The following is a 17,136-nucleotide window of genomic DNA, read 5'->3' on the forward strand; positions in this document are numbered from 1 at the left end:
CAACAAATTTCAAAGTGTCATTTGTGCAAGTGAATGAACAGTTAGTGTAGTTGACAACACTTTTCTAGACAGCAAAAGTACAAACACAAAATGAACAAAATTGGCACAAAGTGAGTTACAAAGTTTTCAGACAGACATAAAAATTCAGACATACTACATAACACTTAGGCAAGACTATGAAGACAAATTATACTTACGGAAGGATGAAATCAGGGGTTAAGTAACAATCATGTTTTAAGTATTTGATAAATCCAGATCTCTGTAGGGTCTGACAAGTGTGTGTATTATTTTTTTTCTTCTTAAGCGTTTGAGCAACAAATGTGTGAGACTTTGTGCATTTGTATCTGGGGCCACGTAAAAGAAAGGAAAACGGATTTCTATTTCTTAGAGATATCAAATTCAAAAACAGTCACCTTCCAACTGAACGCATTAAAAATAGGAAAAATACTACAATAACATCAGCAAGTTGTGACATTGTGCACACAAATTTTAAAATCAATTTGTCCTAAAATCTACATTGCTTGCTTTGATCTTCACGAAATATTAACCAATTGGGTCTGCAGAGGCACACACTTATTTTGAAACGGGTCTGTGAACTTTTCTGTGAACATCTGAATAAATAATGGCTTTTTAGTATGACCTGTGCAGTTCAGAGCCTATGATGAGGTAACTGCATAACTTCGAAGAATTAAACCAAAAACAGTTTGTGTCTGAAGTCTTATGTGGGGTATTCAAAGTTAAAATTGTTTTTGGACCCACAATTTTGTCCCTGTTTTAGCGATCTGGTAAGTACAAATTCTACTTCAGGTGTCCACTAAGATACGACAGCCTAGAAATTGAAAATGTACTTGGATGGCTGTTAGGAGAAAGTTTCCCTGAAAATGAAATTCTAAGTTACACCTGTAAAACTTATACAGAGACAAACAAAGACAGAATATTACACTTGTTGAGCCGGCTCTATGAATAGTGATGAAGAACAAACATGCTTACAGGAAAGGCAACACATCATGTTTGAAAATAGTGTAAGAAAAACAAGATGCAGGTGCAATGTAATTTAGAAAAGAACAAATATGGTAACAAATGGCTAGAAAAAGTCTACAATGGCTTATTTTATAGAGCAAAAATAAGTCACCAATTAAAGGTTTATTCCCAGTAAAAAAAAGAAATATAGCAGCAAGATAATTATGAAATGTAAACACTATTTTAAAGAAAATTGGAAGAAAAAACAAATTTCTGATTAAACACTGGAAACGACTGCGATAACTGTTGAAAAATATTATAAATTAGGCTGGTGTGAAATTAGATGTGTTTGGTGTATGCAGAGCTGTTTTTTCTTAGTAAAATGCACGTTTACTACAAAGCCAATTGTGTTTCAATGAAAGAAGCATGATCTACCATTACTTAAAATGTTACTACAGAAAACTTGAATAGAAATATTTAAAAAGAGACACCTGCAGTTGTTACAATGAATAAGCCTTGGAAAACTATGCCTCAGTTTGACATGGACTTTGCAGCCACATTGAAATTTACCGTTTTTCTCAACCATTCCTGGATTTTGCTTTATCACTGCACTTAACCCAGCCCAATGTAAATGCCTGATTTTCTTGTACTATGAATAAGAATAGGCTAGCTGGTGATATGTTTTAAAAATAAATGAAGGGTTTTACCAGCTTAAGAAACATTTCAGGGAAGAAAAATGAGTAGCTATTAAAACACTCAATTATTTTTTAATTTGGTACCTTTTTTCTCGCCCCAGTTGTGCAGAATGCCAAATCCAACTAGCAAACAACATGATTGTATAAGGCCAGCACACAGACCACTATGACAGTTATTAAAAGTTCACAGCTGGGAATTCCTCTAACTTTGCAATACAACTCGTCGAGCTATTTCTTTTCATCTGATCGAGGTAGAGAAAAAATGTAATTGTTTTATGTAATCGAAGACCGACTCACTGATAAATGGCATTTTCAACAAGAAACTTATCAGGGATACATCAAGAAAAACTCTCAGAAACTCCGAGTTCAACATTCACATACCAAATTTCCTAAGTGTCACCTCTGATATCCAAGTATAATCTAGGGGTATTGGTGTTTTCTGTTACCTGACCTATAACTGCATCAATCAGCAAGTAAGCTGGACATGCAAGACAACAAGACATACGAAATAGGAAATAAGCACACACACACCAGCCATGGCACCAAACTGTTGTATGTTGATCAGCTGCTTTAAATAAATAATGATGGTGGAATAATAGCCATATTTGTACTTTTTAGGCACACAGTTCATTAAGGGAACGGCTCAATCTATACATTTTACGAGCAAAATAATTTAAAAATTCAACTTCTCAGGCCAGTTTAAAAAAAATAATCTGACCGTAAATGAACACAACCTGTGTCACACGTCTGCCCTACAGAACATGCAAATGCACCTTAAAAATGTCAATGTTAAATTAGTGGAACCTTAGCTTAACATCGATTATGCAGCTCTTTTGCAAATGCCAAAAAAGCTATTTTTCATTTTAGCTGTACAAGAAATCCAAACAGTGCGAGGCAATTTATCACCAGAGCTGTCTTATCGAGCATAATAATCCTAAAAGCCAATCTTTGTAACAGGTTTGTCAAACTTTAAATACAAGCTCTGCAAAGGACCCATGGACAGTTTTTTTTTTTTTTTTTTACAATTTGATGGTCATCGTGGACTAGTGCGTCAATGTCGTGCTTTGTATGTAGCAATAAGACTGATTTTGTTAAAGTTTTCGCTCAGTGATTGCGTGGCACAATGATAACGTACATAAATTAAAATATGTTCATTCTTTTTGTTCAAAGATTCCTTATATTGTCTTCCAAGGTATGCAAGATGTAGAGTTTTAGAAATTGGGTATTAGTTTCAACATAAAGTGCAACAGTGCTGAAGTTTTCCAAGTCCTTTCTAAACACTCTGTTCTTGCTACGTCGACTCCTGAGAGCAAGGTTCCAGCCACCCGATGTGCTGCCAGTTAAGATACTCTCTTATAGGGGAGGACTTCCACTTGTGGCCAACCCTTAGCCCCATCTATTAAGGTAGTGTCGTTTTAAATGGTTTAACAAACTCTTCTTCATACACCTTCAAGATAGCTTCACACACAAATCTGTATTGGCTCTGAAACAAAAAATAAACTTAGACTCCAATGCAGCATATTGTAGAAAAGTACATTAGACATTTTTATTTTGTATATTTTATAATCTTGAGAGTATAAACGTAACAAACACAATCAGTTGTTTTCGACTTAGTTAATGTAACTATATATTTACAAGTATATACAGAGCAAAACAATTTATGTAATCCTATATCAAGTTACCTATAGAATAGGTGACAGTGACATTTTAAATGTGTGACATCGTATAGGGTTTGTCACTCTACAATTTAGGGCAGTATTTGCATGCATCCAGGTAACATGCTGATTTGGGGGAAAAGCCAAAGTATCCATCTCCTGTGTGGAGTAAAAATGAAAGCACAAGAAACAAGTTACCTACTTGCAACTAGAGCTCTTTAGTGTTGGAAAAGTTCTTAGATTCGCAAACTTGAACCTATCCTCGTCATTGCGCTGGAAGTCCCCACCATAATTCCAAACAATAAAAAAAAAGAAACAATTAGAAAAGCTAAACATGCTTCACTATAGTAGCATAGTATCCATATTTAAAAGTACCAAACACCAGTCAGCAAGGTGTCATTGTACTGAACTGCACTCCACGTAAGAGCCACCACACTTTCTAAAGCACCTTTGTGAAAGGATGTAAATATTGTGAGCCTCTGATCAGGAAGGAAGGATCATCGCATTTGAGTCTATAAAAGTTAACAATGCTGGAGAATTTTAGTTAGAGGGAAGTAACTTGGTTTTTCTCAAGCAGTGCAACCATTACAGATTCACAAGCTTCAATCAGAAAAATCAGTAGTACAAAGTCATAGAAATATAGCCAACATATCATATTAGACATGTTTTAACACCATTTAATCAGTAAAAGATAAATTGTTGAATAGAAAGCAGATAAGGGTTACTTTACTGAACAAGATTTTACAGGACCATCTTGGACCAGCTGCCAACTTCGACGCTCCTGTAACCAAATAATCATGCTTCTCAAACGTGTGACAATTCTTCTTTGGCACCACACAGCAAAGGTCTGCCAAAGGAACTCCCACATGGAGAGCTGGCGTTGTTGGTACACCACTTGAAGAATAAGCTGAAATTTCAAAACAACCAGCTTTAACATGGCAAAATAAAAGGCCGTGGCTACCAACTATGCAATACCCTGCTTGAGAGGCGGCAGCCTTTATGAAGATGAACAAAGGATACAAACAGCTAGTTTGGTTTTCTGAAAATCTTTGTTCAGCCAATGTAAAACTTCAAGCAGTACCGTGTATCCAAAGAGGAGCAGTCCTTTTTTCTCAACTTGTAGGATGCTGGAAAAAGGTTTTATATAATAATGACATATTCAGGTTTAAGCCAACGGCCACATTCAGGATTACCTTCCATTTATTTAGTCCATATCACAGCTTTGTCTTTGTAAAGCGCAAGAAGGGATATGTAATTGTAAATGCATGGACGTCACTGATTTCTTTTAGCTGGTAACCTCACCAGCCGATATGCCGAAAAGAGCCATTTGAGGAGCTCACTGATTACAGATAAGAGAATCAGAATCTGTGGAAGAATATAATGTTTAACTGCCAAATGTACCTTGAAAGAAACATGGTTCAGGTGCACCAGCTGCAGAAGTTGCAGCAAACGTCTGTGGGGTTTGGAAGATAGAGGATTCAGTCTTTTGGGCTGACACCAGATGGGGTTATGTCTTCATTTTGGGTTGATACATTCTGTTGGTTGAGGATGCCCCTGTCTGACCAAATATATGGCAGCAGAATCTAGCAAAGAAAACTCCAAGTGTTCAGGGGTCAGACTGATCATTTTAGCGAAGTCAAACCATGGTGGTGAATTTGTTCAAATTTTGAATAGCAGGCCCACTTGTTTGCATGGTGGGGTTTGAGGCAATTGCGATATATGGAGTAAGACTTTTAACCAATACTAATAAGGCCACATCTGAACCATGAGGATTAGGTAGCAAGGCCTCCTTCTTTTACTGAACACTCTCGGGACAAGCTGAAATTGTGGAAATTATCTGCTAATTATCTTGGCCACGAAATAGAAGATATATTCTCCTTCGAGCCTAGCATGTTTTGCTGATCGATGTGGCAAAAAGGTTCAGTCACATGGCCCCATTGGCGGTAGATTATGTCCTCAGATCCAGGGTAAGCCACCATTTGTGTCCGAAACTCCTGTCTCACTGTGGTTCCTGATCGCTCAATTTCAAAGGATCTGCACTGTCACCAAGAGTGCAGGAGACTTAATCTCTCTTGCCTACAAACTATGTGGATGAGCCTACAAACCTTTTGTGGATGCATTCATTTTCATGTCACTGTGAGCTGCCTGCAGATGAAAATAAAAGTCTACTGCAACACTGGATATCTCCCTCCAGAGCAAAAGAAAGAATAATACATCTAAAGCCAATTAGTGTCAAATTCCTCTTGGAGGGATGACATTTGTAATCTACAGCATGAAATGAGTGGGATGTATGAGGACATCCCTACCTGCATGGAATTCAGTAAACAGACTGATGGCATTGTCAGCTTTTGGATTTGGTGTGTGGCCCGGGACCCCTAGTTCCCCAGTGGAAAAAATGTCCTGCATATTGTGCCCAAAATAGCACAGAAGAAATGGAGGATTCTAGTGGGCTCTAAATAAGCCTTGCCCGTGCTGAGATAAGCCCAGGTAGAAAAAAAGTAAAAACATGATTCTGAAGACAAGCTGGACAGGCAGCAAGTTCTTTCTTTGATTTGCCAATCGTCAGAGTAATTGAAACCCTGGTGTACCTGTCATGTTAGAAATTATGTCACTAAGGCTATGAACTTTCCAAAGATCACCTTTAAGGAAGGAAGGTCAAAATGCAACTCTCTGGATGTGTAATGGCACCCGGTTAATTTGACTTGCAAATATCTGTGGTGTTTGGGCTGTATTGGGGATATAAAACTCGGCATCCTGAGGAAATATGAATTTTGTGATCAGTTATGTCCCCTGTCGTAGACCCCAACGGCTCCATGTGCATGCTATAAGTACATGTATGTTCCCTCCTGCTCCAGTTCTGAAGACGCAAACATATGTGCGTCCACCGTCAACATGTCCTCTTTCAGATCCGCCATGAATGGGTCAGATATTCCATTCCTAAGTATGAAAGGCCACCGACTTTATATGGTTCACTTTCCACATTTCACAGATTCAGGCGAGTAGGCCCGAATCCTGTCATCAAGCCTTTTTCTCTCTTCTGCCTCTGAAAGCTCCAGTCTGAGCCTGCATCTGTGACCATGAACTTTGTCTTACTCCCTGCGCGGCTAACGGTGCCTGATCCAGCCAGTTGCCTGCCAAAAACTGTATTTCACCTTCAAGATTATCTGCTTCGCTTTCCATCCGATGCATTCCTGTCTAGTAGTTTAGGTAAACATTCCTCCAGCTACCGTGCAAAGGGGCCAGGCCTCGCTGTCCTCATGCAAGTAATTCATAGCCCCGTTACCATGGAATATTCCTACCCCCTCGCATCTAGTGTAGACACTTAGACGCTTGTACACGCATTAACAGTCAGTATAGTCAGTATAGAATAAGATTCTATCCCAAGAGACCTCTCCTTTTGGATAACACAGTTCTTTAAACATAGGATATTAGATATGATATGGGATTAGGTTGACATAACCCCAGACTTCTGTCTCCACACGTAGAACTAAATGTCAAGTCCCCTTCACTCTCTAGTTGCACGTCAATCACACGTCATGCGGCTGCGTGCGCATCTTTGCCAAACATTTCTGCTGACATTGCAGGATTCTTTTATGGATCCACCCACTTGTGACATCATGTTTAGTGACGTTTCTTGAATTACGCCCTCTATTAGCTACGTATGCACCTTTTATCAGCTGTTACGCCTCTTGCATCTGTTTCACTGTAATGTATTTTCTATAAAACTGCCTACCTGTCAATAATATAGGCGCCCTTCCTTCCTGAACTTTCGTGGTGATGGAACAGAAGGCCCACAATTCGAATTGTCTTCCTTTATATTGGAATAAAGCCCTTTTAAAACCTCTAATACCACGGATTCTGCCTCTTATATTTACTGAGTTATTCTTATAGACTTTACCGCATAAAAAAATAGTACCGGTAACGAAATATTTACCACATAAATTGGCGCCCGAATAGGGACACTTTCTCATCTCACGCGCCGGCGGTGCGTTGCAGGCCCGGTCTCCTGCCACAGCTGAACGGACAAAAAAAAAAAAAAAAAAAAAAAACGCGTACCCGCAGGATTTCCTGTATCTCCCTCCGGCCAAGCGGGGACGACTGAGGCTGCGATCAACACCCAGACGAGGCGGTGAGAAGTGCGAAGTATCCCGACCAGAGCCTAGCTGAGAGAGCAAGATCCGAGGTATACAGAGTCCCGCCAGGTTCCGAAGTTCCGAGTCCAGTCGAGCCGAGTCCAGTCCGGTCCAGTTTCAGTTCCGTTCCGAGGCCTTCCGTTCCGAGCTACCCGGTGAGTACCATTACCGGGGAGGCACTTTACGTGCACATAGTCTGTGCCGGTCAAGACGGGTTTGGGTACACAAATCCGGTCTGCACTGTTTCAGCAGTGTATCTGTACTGTTTAGCAGTATATATAGTATGTTTTGCATATAAATAAGTATCATCTAGTGTCAGTATAATGTCAGTAACTAGTTTTCTATTAGTTATCATTGTTCGTAAAACTGTTAAGCGTTAAATGTTTTTAAATACGTTCTATATATTGTGGTGTGAATGACTGTTCATTATTGTGTTCATCGTATAAAGTGTGTTCTAAAAACAAGATCTAAAAATGCCGCTCTTTTCGAAACTAAGACAGATCAAAACTAGAAAAGGTGTACTCGAAGAAGCTGTTCCCATTCCACCTAGGGACACTCCAGGATACTTTATGTATCATAAGCATGGTCTAGATGCCGTATTATTTCTTGATTTATGGGTGGACTACACCAAAGAATTACCAGAGAGTCAGAGATGGCCCGCAGCTGGGACCTGGGATGCAGATTGCATCATGAGAGTAGAAGAAGAATTATGGAAAAAGAAAGCCAGACAGTCACAGAAAGATGCCATTGAATTATGGCGTAAAGAATCATACAGACGTACAGAAAAAGCACACAGACAGGAAGAGAAAGGTAGAGAGAATTCAAATAAAACTCGAGAAAATCTATTACTTGAGGAAGGTACCCGAGTAAACTCAGAACAAGTAGACAGACAAAGAAACGCCCTTATGAATGGTATGTATCCACTTCTGGCCGAAGGGTTACCTAAGGCTACTCCGGAAATACCAAAAGACTTGCCACCTCCATTGTTTCCGATAAAAGCACATCCCAAATCACATCCCAAAACGGCGAAGGACGTTTTTCTTTCCTCCTATTTAGATGACGCAGCTCCCGAGTATGCTAATGCCATACCACCCACACCGCTTGCCGATGGTGTTCAACACCAAGAGCATCCATCTGTATCCCTGCAATTACAAACTCCTACACAAGTTCCAACAGACCCGTCCGTCTCTACAGTTTTTCCCGCATCTACAATATCTATCCTACGCCCAACGAATCCTTTCGTGCCTAGCACCTCAGACGGTGCTACAGGAGGTACGACAGACATGTTTGCCACTCCGCCGCGAAATAAACAGACTCTTAGAGATTTAGCCCTCCAACGTACACCCAAACTAGCAAACCCCGACATGCTTAAGGAACTTCTAGTAGATTGTAGATATGATCCTGTGCCCGGTAAACGGGACGAAATGCTGCTGTCATCATTACGTATTCGACGAGCTGCAATATATTTAACGAAGCTACCAGGAATGACTACACATTTAGAAAATATATATCACTTTGTCCAGTCAGGGCGAAGTCCTGAAAGTATTAGCAGAGCCATGGAGTACCAGAAAGCGGAGGTACAGGGACAACTGTTACGTTTCCTCATAAACTGTGTAATCAGAAATCAAGACCGGCCTGGGATAAATCCGGAAGAAATGCAAAAACTTGTCACTTGGGGTCAGCATATATCAGAAGGGAGACATGATAAACAGTTATGTATAGTCGCTATGTACCGAAAGATCCGCAAAGAAGTAGAACGAATACACGAAGAAAGATTAGAGGTGGACGCCGCTGACCTAAACAGAGAGGAGGAGGAGCAAGAGTCAGAGCAAGTAGAAACGATAGCTTATGTAAGTAGAGGAAAACCCCATAATAATACCAGAGGTTTTAATGATCCGGTACGTCCAATACGTCCAGAATATAATAGACATTTTCCAAACCCTATACTAAATACAAAATCCCCTGAACACTTATTCCAAGCCGCTGATAAATTACTCCGAGATCGAAGGGGGTACCATATGCTCGATTCCATGGACGAACAAGAATTAGCCAGGTCAGCAGTACAATGGGCTGACAGTCCCGGCGAATACAAAGATGATGTACTTACACACACGTTTCTGAATCTAGACCCATATGAACAGCGTTTAGCTAGTATATACATGATTCAACACCTCCTTATATTATATAAAAACCAACACTCCGATCCAGGACCCTTACCTGACATATTGACAGAACTACTCACGAATACATGGAGAGGGTCAGGTACTGATTTGATTAAGGAAATTCTAGAATCCCGAAACCAATATTTAAATTTCGTATGCCCAGAACACGTTCCAGTTCCCATTATGGGAAGAAAAATGTATCATATAGATAGACAGAACCCGTTACGCGAAGTACACCCAATTAGAGGTGCCGGTGATAATTTTACACGCGCGTTTGTGTGTACACCTATAACTAAATTAGAATTATTAGAAATGAAGAAAGTAGTACCCAGCCATGACAAGGACCCAGCAGGTTTCCACCGTGAGATAAAAGACATGTTACTCATGGGAGAGTATACCTACCCCGACATTATGAAAATATTAAAAGTCCTATTACCCGCCGGTGTTTATGAAAAACTCAAAGAAAAAGAATGGGAGGTGGGAGACCAAAAGATAGATTGGACAGCATTAGAAAACGAAGAAAAGGCCCGAGCTGCAGGAGCAGGGCTTGGGGAAAAGACTACAGCACTAGCAGGATTACTAATACAGGTACTGCCACGTTTATTAACTACGAAAAAGGAAGACTGGGGTGCAATCTCAGCCTGTAAACAAAAGCCAGACGAAGACACTAGTGATTTCTATTCCCGATTTGAAAAATGTTTTGGTATAAATAGTGGTATAAAAGCCAGTAGTGAGTCATACCCACATCTGTTTGTGACAAAATTAGTTGAAAATTCTCTGCTACCAGTCAAGAATAGAGTATTGAAATTCGAAAGTACCTGGCAAGGTAATACCCCATCACAGATGCTACAGATGTTACAATATCACCACAATAGAATTAGAGAAGAACAAGAACACGAACAAAGACGTATGAAAGATACAAAAATGAAAATGCTTGTTGCACAGTCAGTTCCAGCCGATAGTCATCAAAAGGGTGATTCCGCAGGTCCTACGAAAGGGACATGCAACTATTGTAAACAACAAGGTCATTATATACACGATTGTCCAGTCCTGAAACATAATATTGCTACAGGTAGAACACATGAGAGACCACGTCCACCTAGACAGGATCAGAATCAACAACAAATTCCTCAGCATGCACAACCTAGGTTAGCTCCGCAACAAATAGCTGCACCACAGAACGTAGCACCACCGCAAGCGCAGCCTATTGCTGCAACACAAGCGACAACACAACAAATGTATCAGTACGCACAAGCAGATTATCCCGATTATCAGCGATACTCATGAGATAGCCTAGAGAGGGAAGTTGGCTTACCCCTTATTGAGGTTCCTGTAGACCAAGAGGGACCTTATGTACATAGTGAACTATTAGGGGAAGACAGAAAGTTTTTACTTGATACAGGGGCAAGCAGAACAACTATAAGATGCAGTGAAGTTCCAGGGGCACCCCTCTCAGGCTCACAAAATATTTCCCTTGGATTCTCAGGAAAACCCATAATTAATGACGTAACACAACCTCTTCCACTTACAGTCGGTCCATTGACACGTACTACAGATTTATTGCTTACTAAATCATGTCCAGAAAACTTGTTAGGTATAAAAACATTGAAAGCTCTAGGAGCTATAATATGTTGTTCTCCGGAAGGAGTACGACTATTTCTACGTGACTTTAAAGGTCACTATGTATCCAGAGACATGGATCACCGACTGCAGAATTTACCTACACATTTATGGGCACAAGGCCCCACTGATGTTGGTTGCATGAATATTACACCATATCGTGTCACACTAAAAACAGGAATAGTACTACCACGAATACGACAATACAAGTTACCACCCGATGCTGTTGTGGCTTTACTGCAAATCATTGACGAGCTCATTGCACAAGGAGTGGTTGTCGAAACTGACTCCAATGTATGTAATTCTCCGATAATTCCGATTCTTAAAAGAACGGATCCAAAAGCTTCACCAGTATATCGATTAGTTATTGATCTGCGCGAATTAAATAAATGTATTGTGCCACAATACCCTGTGGTCCCAGATATCTCTTCATTACTCACAGCTATTGACTCAGAAGCAACGTTTTTCACTGTAATTGATCTCAAGAATGCTTTCTTTAGTGTCCCAATCGATCCGGAAAGTCAATATTTGTTCGGATTCAGTTTAAATGGACGAAGTTTTAAATTCACACGCGCACCCCAAGGATTTACAGAAAGCCCCAGCATCTATAGCCAAGCACTGAAACGAGAACTTGACGGTATCCACATGCCAGTTAACACTGCCTTGCTTCAATATGTCGATGATCTGCTGATCACCGCCCGAAGCGAACATGAATGTGAAAAAGCGTCACTGACGGTTTTAAAATTTTTGGCTGACAAGGGGCACAAGGTGTCCCCTTCTAAGCTGCAATTCTGTGTCCAGCGAGTTGTTTACCTTGGGCACTCGCTGTCCAAGGAGGGAAGGCAGCTTACACCCGACCGCATCCAGTTAATCGCCAACATGCCACCACCCAAGACACAAAAGGAGGTACGGGCTTTTATAGGCCTCACTTCATACTGTAGGCAGTGGATCCCTCAATATGCATTTCTAGCAAAACCACTCATCCAGTTGACAACACAGGAGGCAGCCACATTGACTGTCCTCCCTTGGACTCAAGAACATACACACGCCTTTGAAAGCTTAAAGAAAGCTTTATGCCAAGCACCTGTCCTAGCAACACCATGTTACAATAAACAGTTTACACTCTTCGTTACAGAACGCGAAGGTACTGCTTTGTCAGTACTCACTCAGGAACAAGCAGGATCACACAAACCATGTGCTTATTTTTCTAGTACATTAGATCCAGTAGCTCAGGCTCTTCCTGCGTGCCTGAAATCGGTGGCAGCAACAGCTTTAGCAATCAGACAAAGCGATACCATAGTGTTAGGACATCAATTGACAGTACAAGTACCACACGCGGTAGAGGTTCTTTTGAACCGCACACAAACACAACACTTGACTATAGCGAGACTCACCGGTTATGAATTAACATTGTTTCAGCCACACATAGAAATCAGACGTTGCAATACGTTAAATCCTGCCACACTGTTACCAGTGAGCGGAACAGATCCATTGGCACATGATTGTGTCGAAATTATTACTATCACGACGAAACCCAGACAAGACTTGACAGACATCCCTTTGTCAGATCCAGACTTGACATTGTATGTAGATGGGTCATGTATGAGAACAAGTACAGGAGAGTTAGTGGCTGCTTACGCAGTCACAACAGACACTGAAGTCATTGAAACAAATCGTATTAACACTTTGTCAGCTCAAGCAGCAGAGCTCATCGCTCTGACACAAGCCTGTATTCAAGCCAAAAATAAGAAAGTCAACATATACACAGATTCACGTTATGCATTCGGAGTCGTCCATGACTTCGGCGTACTATGGCGAGAGAGAGGTTATTTAACTTCTCACGGTGCCCACATCCAGCACGGACCCCTCATTCAAACCCTATTAGATGCGATTCATCTACCTATTGCAATATCGATTATGAAATGCAAAGCCCATACAAAAGTTACCGATATTATTTCTCAGGGTAATGACCTAGCTGACAGAACAGCTAAACAGACTGCTCAGAATCAGACTCACACAACTGACATGACAAAGACAATAGTTCCGACACCAACACATTGCATGACAGTTAAGGATCCCGCCCTTGATGTAATTGACATACAGACACATGCTACACCAGAAGAAATAAAGAAATGGACTGAATTAGGAGGGATCCAAACAGATCAGGGATGGATGACGAAGGAAAAATCTATATGGTTTCTTCCCGACTCTATGGTCCAAGTCATCATTAACACAATACATAGTCCAGCGCACCTAGGAGAAAAAGCTATGCTAGACAGTATTCAACACATTTGGTTCAACAAGCACCTGCGAGCCGCAGCTAAACAAAAAGTTCGTACCTGTATGATATGTTGTCAGTTTAATCCAGGTAAAAGCATCCCCGTAGAACAGGGTGGATTTCAAACTCCCGATCATGCTTTTGAAGTCCTCCAGATGGATTATATCCAGATGGAACGATGTCGAGGATTCAAATATGTTCTCGTAGTTGTCTGTGCTCTTTCCCGTTGGACAGAAGCATACCCGGTTTCAGATTACACTGCCCCGACTACTGCCAAACAGTTAGTTCGAGAATTCTTCCCACGGTACGGTTTACCACGTGTTGTCTACTCAGATAACGGCCAGCCGTTCTCATCCGAACTAATGAAACACGTTTCCCTTCTATTAGGCTATCAATGGAAATTTCACTGTGTCCGACATCCCGAGGCAGCAGGTCTCGTAGAACGCCATAATCAAACTTTGAAAATTAGATTGTCCAAAATATGTAGAGAAAAAGGAGTCGATTGGATAGTAGCCTTACCAGTCGCGCTCTTTTACATGAGAATGGTAGCACATTCTCGAACAGGGCTATCCCCGTATGAGGTGATCTTCGGTAGACCACCAAATATGTGGGGGACGCCTATACCTCGTAAAATCACTGACGTTGACTGTAATATGCTGACAGATTACCTGGCTTCCTTGATGTCTGCACTACAATCTTGTCGTTCACAGGTATCCGCAGCTTTTCCCGATAATACTGAGGTGAAGCCCCATGACGTGGTTCCTGGTGACCTGGTGCTGGTCAGGAACTTTGACCGGAAGACCCAACTGGATCCTAGGTGGAAGTCACCGAAGTTGGTTTTACTTACCACAAGGACAGCCGTGAAAATCGAGGGAAGAAAAGGATGGTTGCACTCGAGTCATATCAAGAAATTTTATGGACTACCACCCAGTGTAGATACACAACCCTGTATTCCCTCAAAGACAGACTCAAAGCTCCCCTTGGTTGAGCAATCGAACTCAGAAATTTATAAACTAAAATTGAGGTCTAATAAGTCAGACAATTTGATTGTTTAAGTCCTCTCCAAGGTGAATCGGTTGAATTTGTCTCTGACATGTATCCTCTAGACCGGAATAGAGAAAGAAATCAGCGAATGAAGCTGAAAAAGCATGCGTATTGTAAATCACTTCGTAGTCACTGTACAGTAGCATTATTAATTTTGTTTTTTCTAAGTCTTCTGATCATTATTTTTAGCATACTATTGCATATGTATTACCCTATTCTTAAACATGCTTACAATATAACTGCAGAACATTCTTTTAGTGAATTTCCTCCGCATGAATTGTCCTATAGATTTGCGCTGCGCAACAACACATTCATTAGTATGTTACATCATTCCCATCAAACCAGCAATGCCACAAATTGTTGGATATGTGGCCGACTCCCTCCTTATCAGAACTATAAGGGAGTTTTGCCCCTCTTTCCATATCCGTTTACACACAATGGCTCCTGTGGAGCATGGTTTAGTTTGATTAATTCCCTAGATTCAAATTCCGCAGTTTATCAAGACAACTGGGTATGGGGAAACTTGAACCTAGTTTTACTTAAAGTCTGCTACCCTAACAAGGAGGGACTTCCCAAAAGAACAGGAACTGATCTAGAAAATGAAGTATATGGATTAGGTAATTTTACACTTAACCTCATGATCCTGAACGTTGAATCTGAAGCTACACCAATCTTGCCCGCCATGTCAGTATTCCCAGTAAAAGGGGAATTATGTATAAGAAAGAATGGTTCCATACACATGGGCCATAGTAAATGCACCACTGTAATAAAATTCAGTGATCAAGGCAAGTCTACATTTAGAGCTTCCCATCATTCCTACTTCATATGTGGTCAGACCGCATATATATGTCTACCTTTAGATTGGGATGGTACTTGTTACATAGCATTCCTTCTGCCACCTGTTTTCCTAGCTCCTCCTGATTATCATAGAAATACCCATTTAGTACACAATAGACAGCAGAGAGATCTCCCAATTGTCGATTACACTGAAACAGCATGGGAAAAATACACAGATTTCAATAAAGGATTCTTTCCCTATATAGGTACAGTCACTAATAGTAAGTTGATACGTAGATTAACCAGAACCCTTGAAGCAGTAGTGAACGAAACTATTTCCGCCTTAGGCAATTTAACAGAAGAACAGTCTGCTATGCGGATTGTTGTGCTTCAAAACCGTCTTGTCCTTGACGTCATCCTGGCCGATAGGGGCGGAGCTTGTAGGGTCATCGGATCAAGTTGCTGCATTTTCATACCAGAAAATTCGCCGTCAGTATATAAGGCCATAACTCGCCTTCATAAGATTGTAAGCCAGATACACCAGAGTCCAGGCACCTGGACTTGGTCCGGTTGGTTCTGGGGCGTGTTGTCAGCCTGGGGATGGAGAATCCTATCCTTCCTAGGTATTGGCTTTCTCATACTATTCAGTTGCTGCTTATGTCTACAATGTGGGCCAGCGATTTGTGGTCTGTGTGCCACCTCGTGTATCCCACATCCAAGTTGTCGTTCGAGATCCCGGAAGAAAGAAGAACAAATGATGCTATATGAACAGATCGATGGATTGATGAAGATCGATATCTCCTAAGGGTCCGAAGGGGACAAGGAGGGAATGAGGAAATATGAATTTTGTGATCAGTTATGTCCCCTGTCGTAGACACCAACGGCTCCATGTGCATGCTATAAGTACATGTATGTTCCCTCCTGCTCCAGTTCTGAAGACGCAAACATATGTGCGTCCACCGTCAACATGTCCTCTTTCAGATCCGCCATGAATGGGTCAGATATTCCATTCCTAAGTATGAAAGGCCACCGACTTTATATGGTTCACTTTCCACATTTCACAGATTCAGGCGAGTAGGCCCGAATCCTGTCATCAAGCCTTTTTCTCTCTTCTGCCTCTGAAAGCTCCAGTCTGAGCCTGCATCTGTGACCATGAACTTTGTCTTACTCCCTGCGCGGCTAACGGTGCCTGATCCAGCCAGTTGCCTGCCAAAAACTGTATTTCACCTTCAAGATTATCTGCTTCGCTTTCCATCCGATGCATTCCTGTCTAGTAGTTTAGGTAAACATTCCTCCAGCTACCGTGCAAAGGGGCCAGGCCTCGCTGTCCTCATGCAAGTAATTCATAGCCCCGTTACCATGGAATATTCCTACCCCCTCGCATCTAGTGTAGACACTTAGACGCTTGTACACGCATTAACAGTCAGTATAGTCAGTATAGAATAAGATTCTATCCCAAGAGACCTCTCCTTTTGGATAACACAGTTCTTTAAACATAGGATATTAGATATGATATGGGATTAGGTTGACATAACCCCAGACTTCTGTCTCCACACGTAGAACTAAATGTCAAGTCCCCTTCACTCTCTAGTTGCACGTCAATCACACGTCATGCGGCTGCGTGCGCATCTTTGCCAAACATTTCTGCTGACATTGCAGGATTCTTTTATGGATCCACCCACTTGTGACATCATGTTTAGTGACGTTTCTTGAATTACGCCCTCTATTAGCTACGTATGCACCTTTTATCAGCTGTTACGCCTCTTGCATCTGTTTCACTGTAATGTATTTTCTATAAAACTGCCTACCTGT

General features: G+C 41.2%; 1 protein-coding gene across 5 annotated transcripts in view; it reads right to left on the reverse strand.

Moving 5' to 3' along the window:
• Positions 1 to 2,812: 2,812 nt before the first annotated feature.
• Positions 2,813 to 17,136, reverse strand: part of PTPN4 (protein tyrosine phosphatase non-receptor type 4) — a 1,082,125-nt gene continuing 1,067,801 nt past the window's right edge. For all 5 annotated transcript variants that reach the window (XM_085645981.1, XM_085645984.1, XM_085645983.1 and 2 more), the window contains one exon: positions 2,813 to 3,138. In XM_085645981.1, the coding sequence (XP_085502107.1) occupies positions 3,055 to 3,138 (84 nt within the window). In that variant the 3' untranslated portion in view covers positions 2,813 to 3,054. The remainder of the gene's footprint in view (positions 3,139 to 17,136) is intronic.

The sequence above is a fragment of the Triturus cristatus genome, chromosome 3_1 (assembly GCF_964204655.1).
Source record: "Triturus cristatus chromosome 3_1, aTriCri1.1, whole genome shotgun sequence".
Taxonomy (NCBI): Eukaryota; Metazoa; Chordata; class Amphibia; order Caudata; family Salamandridae; genus Triturus; species Triturus cristatus.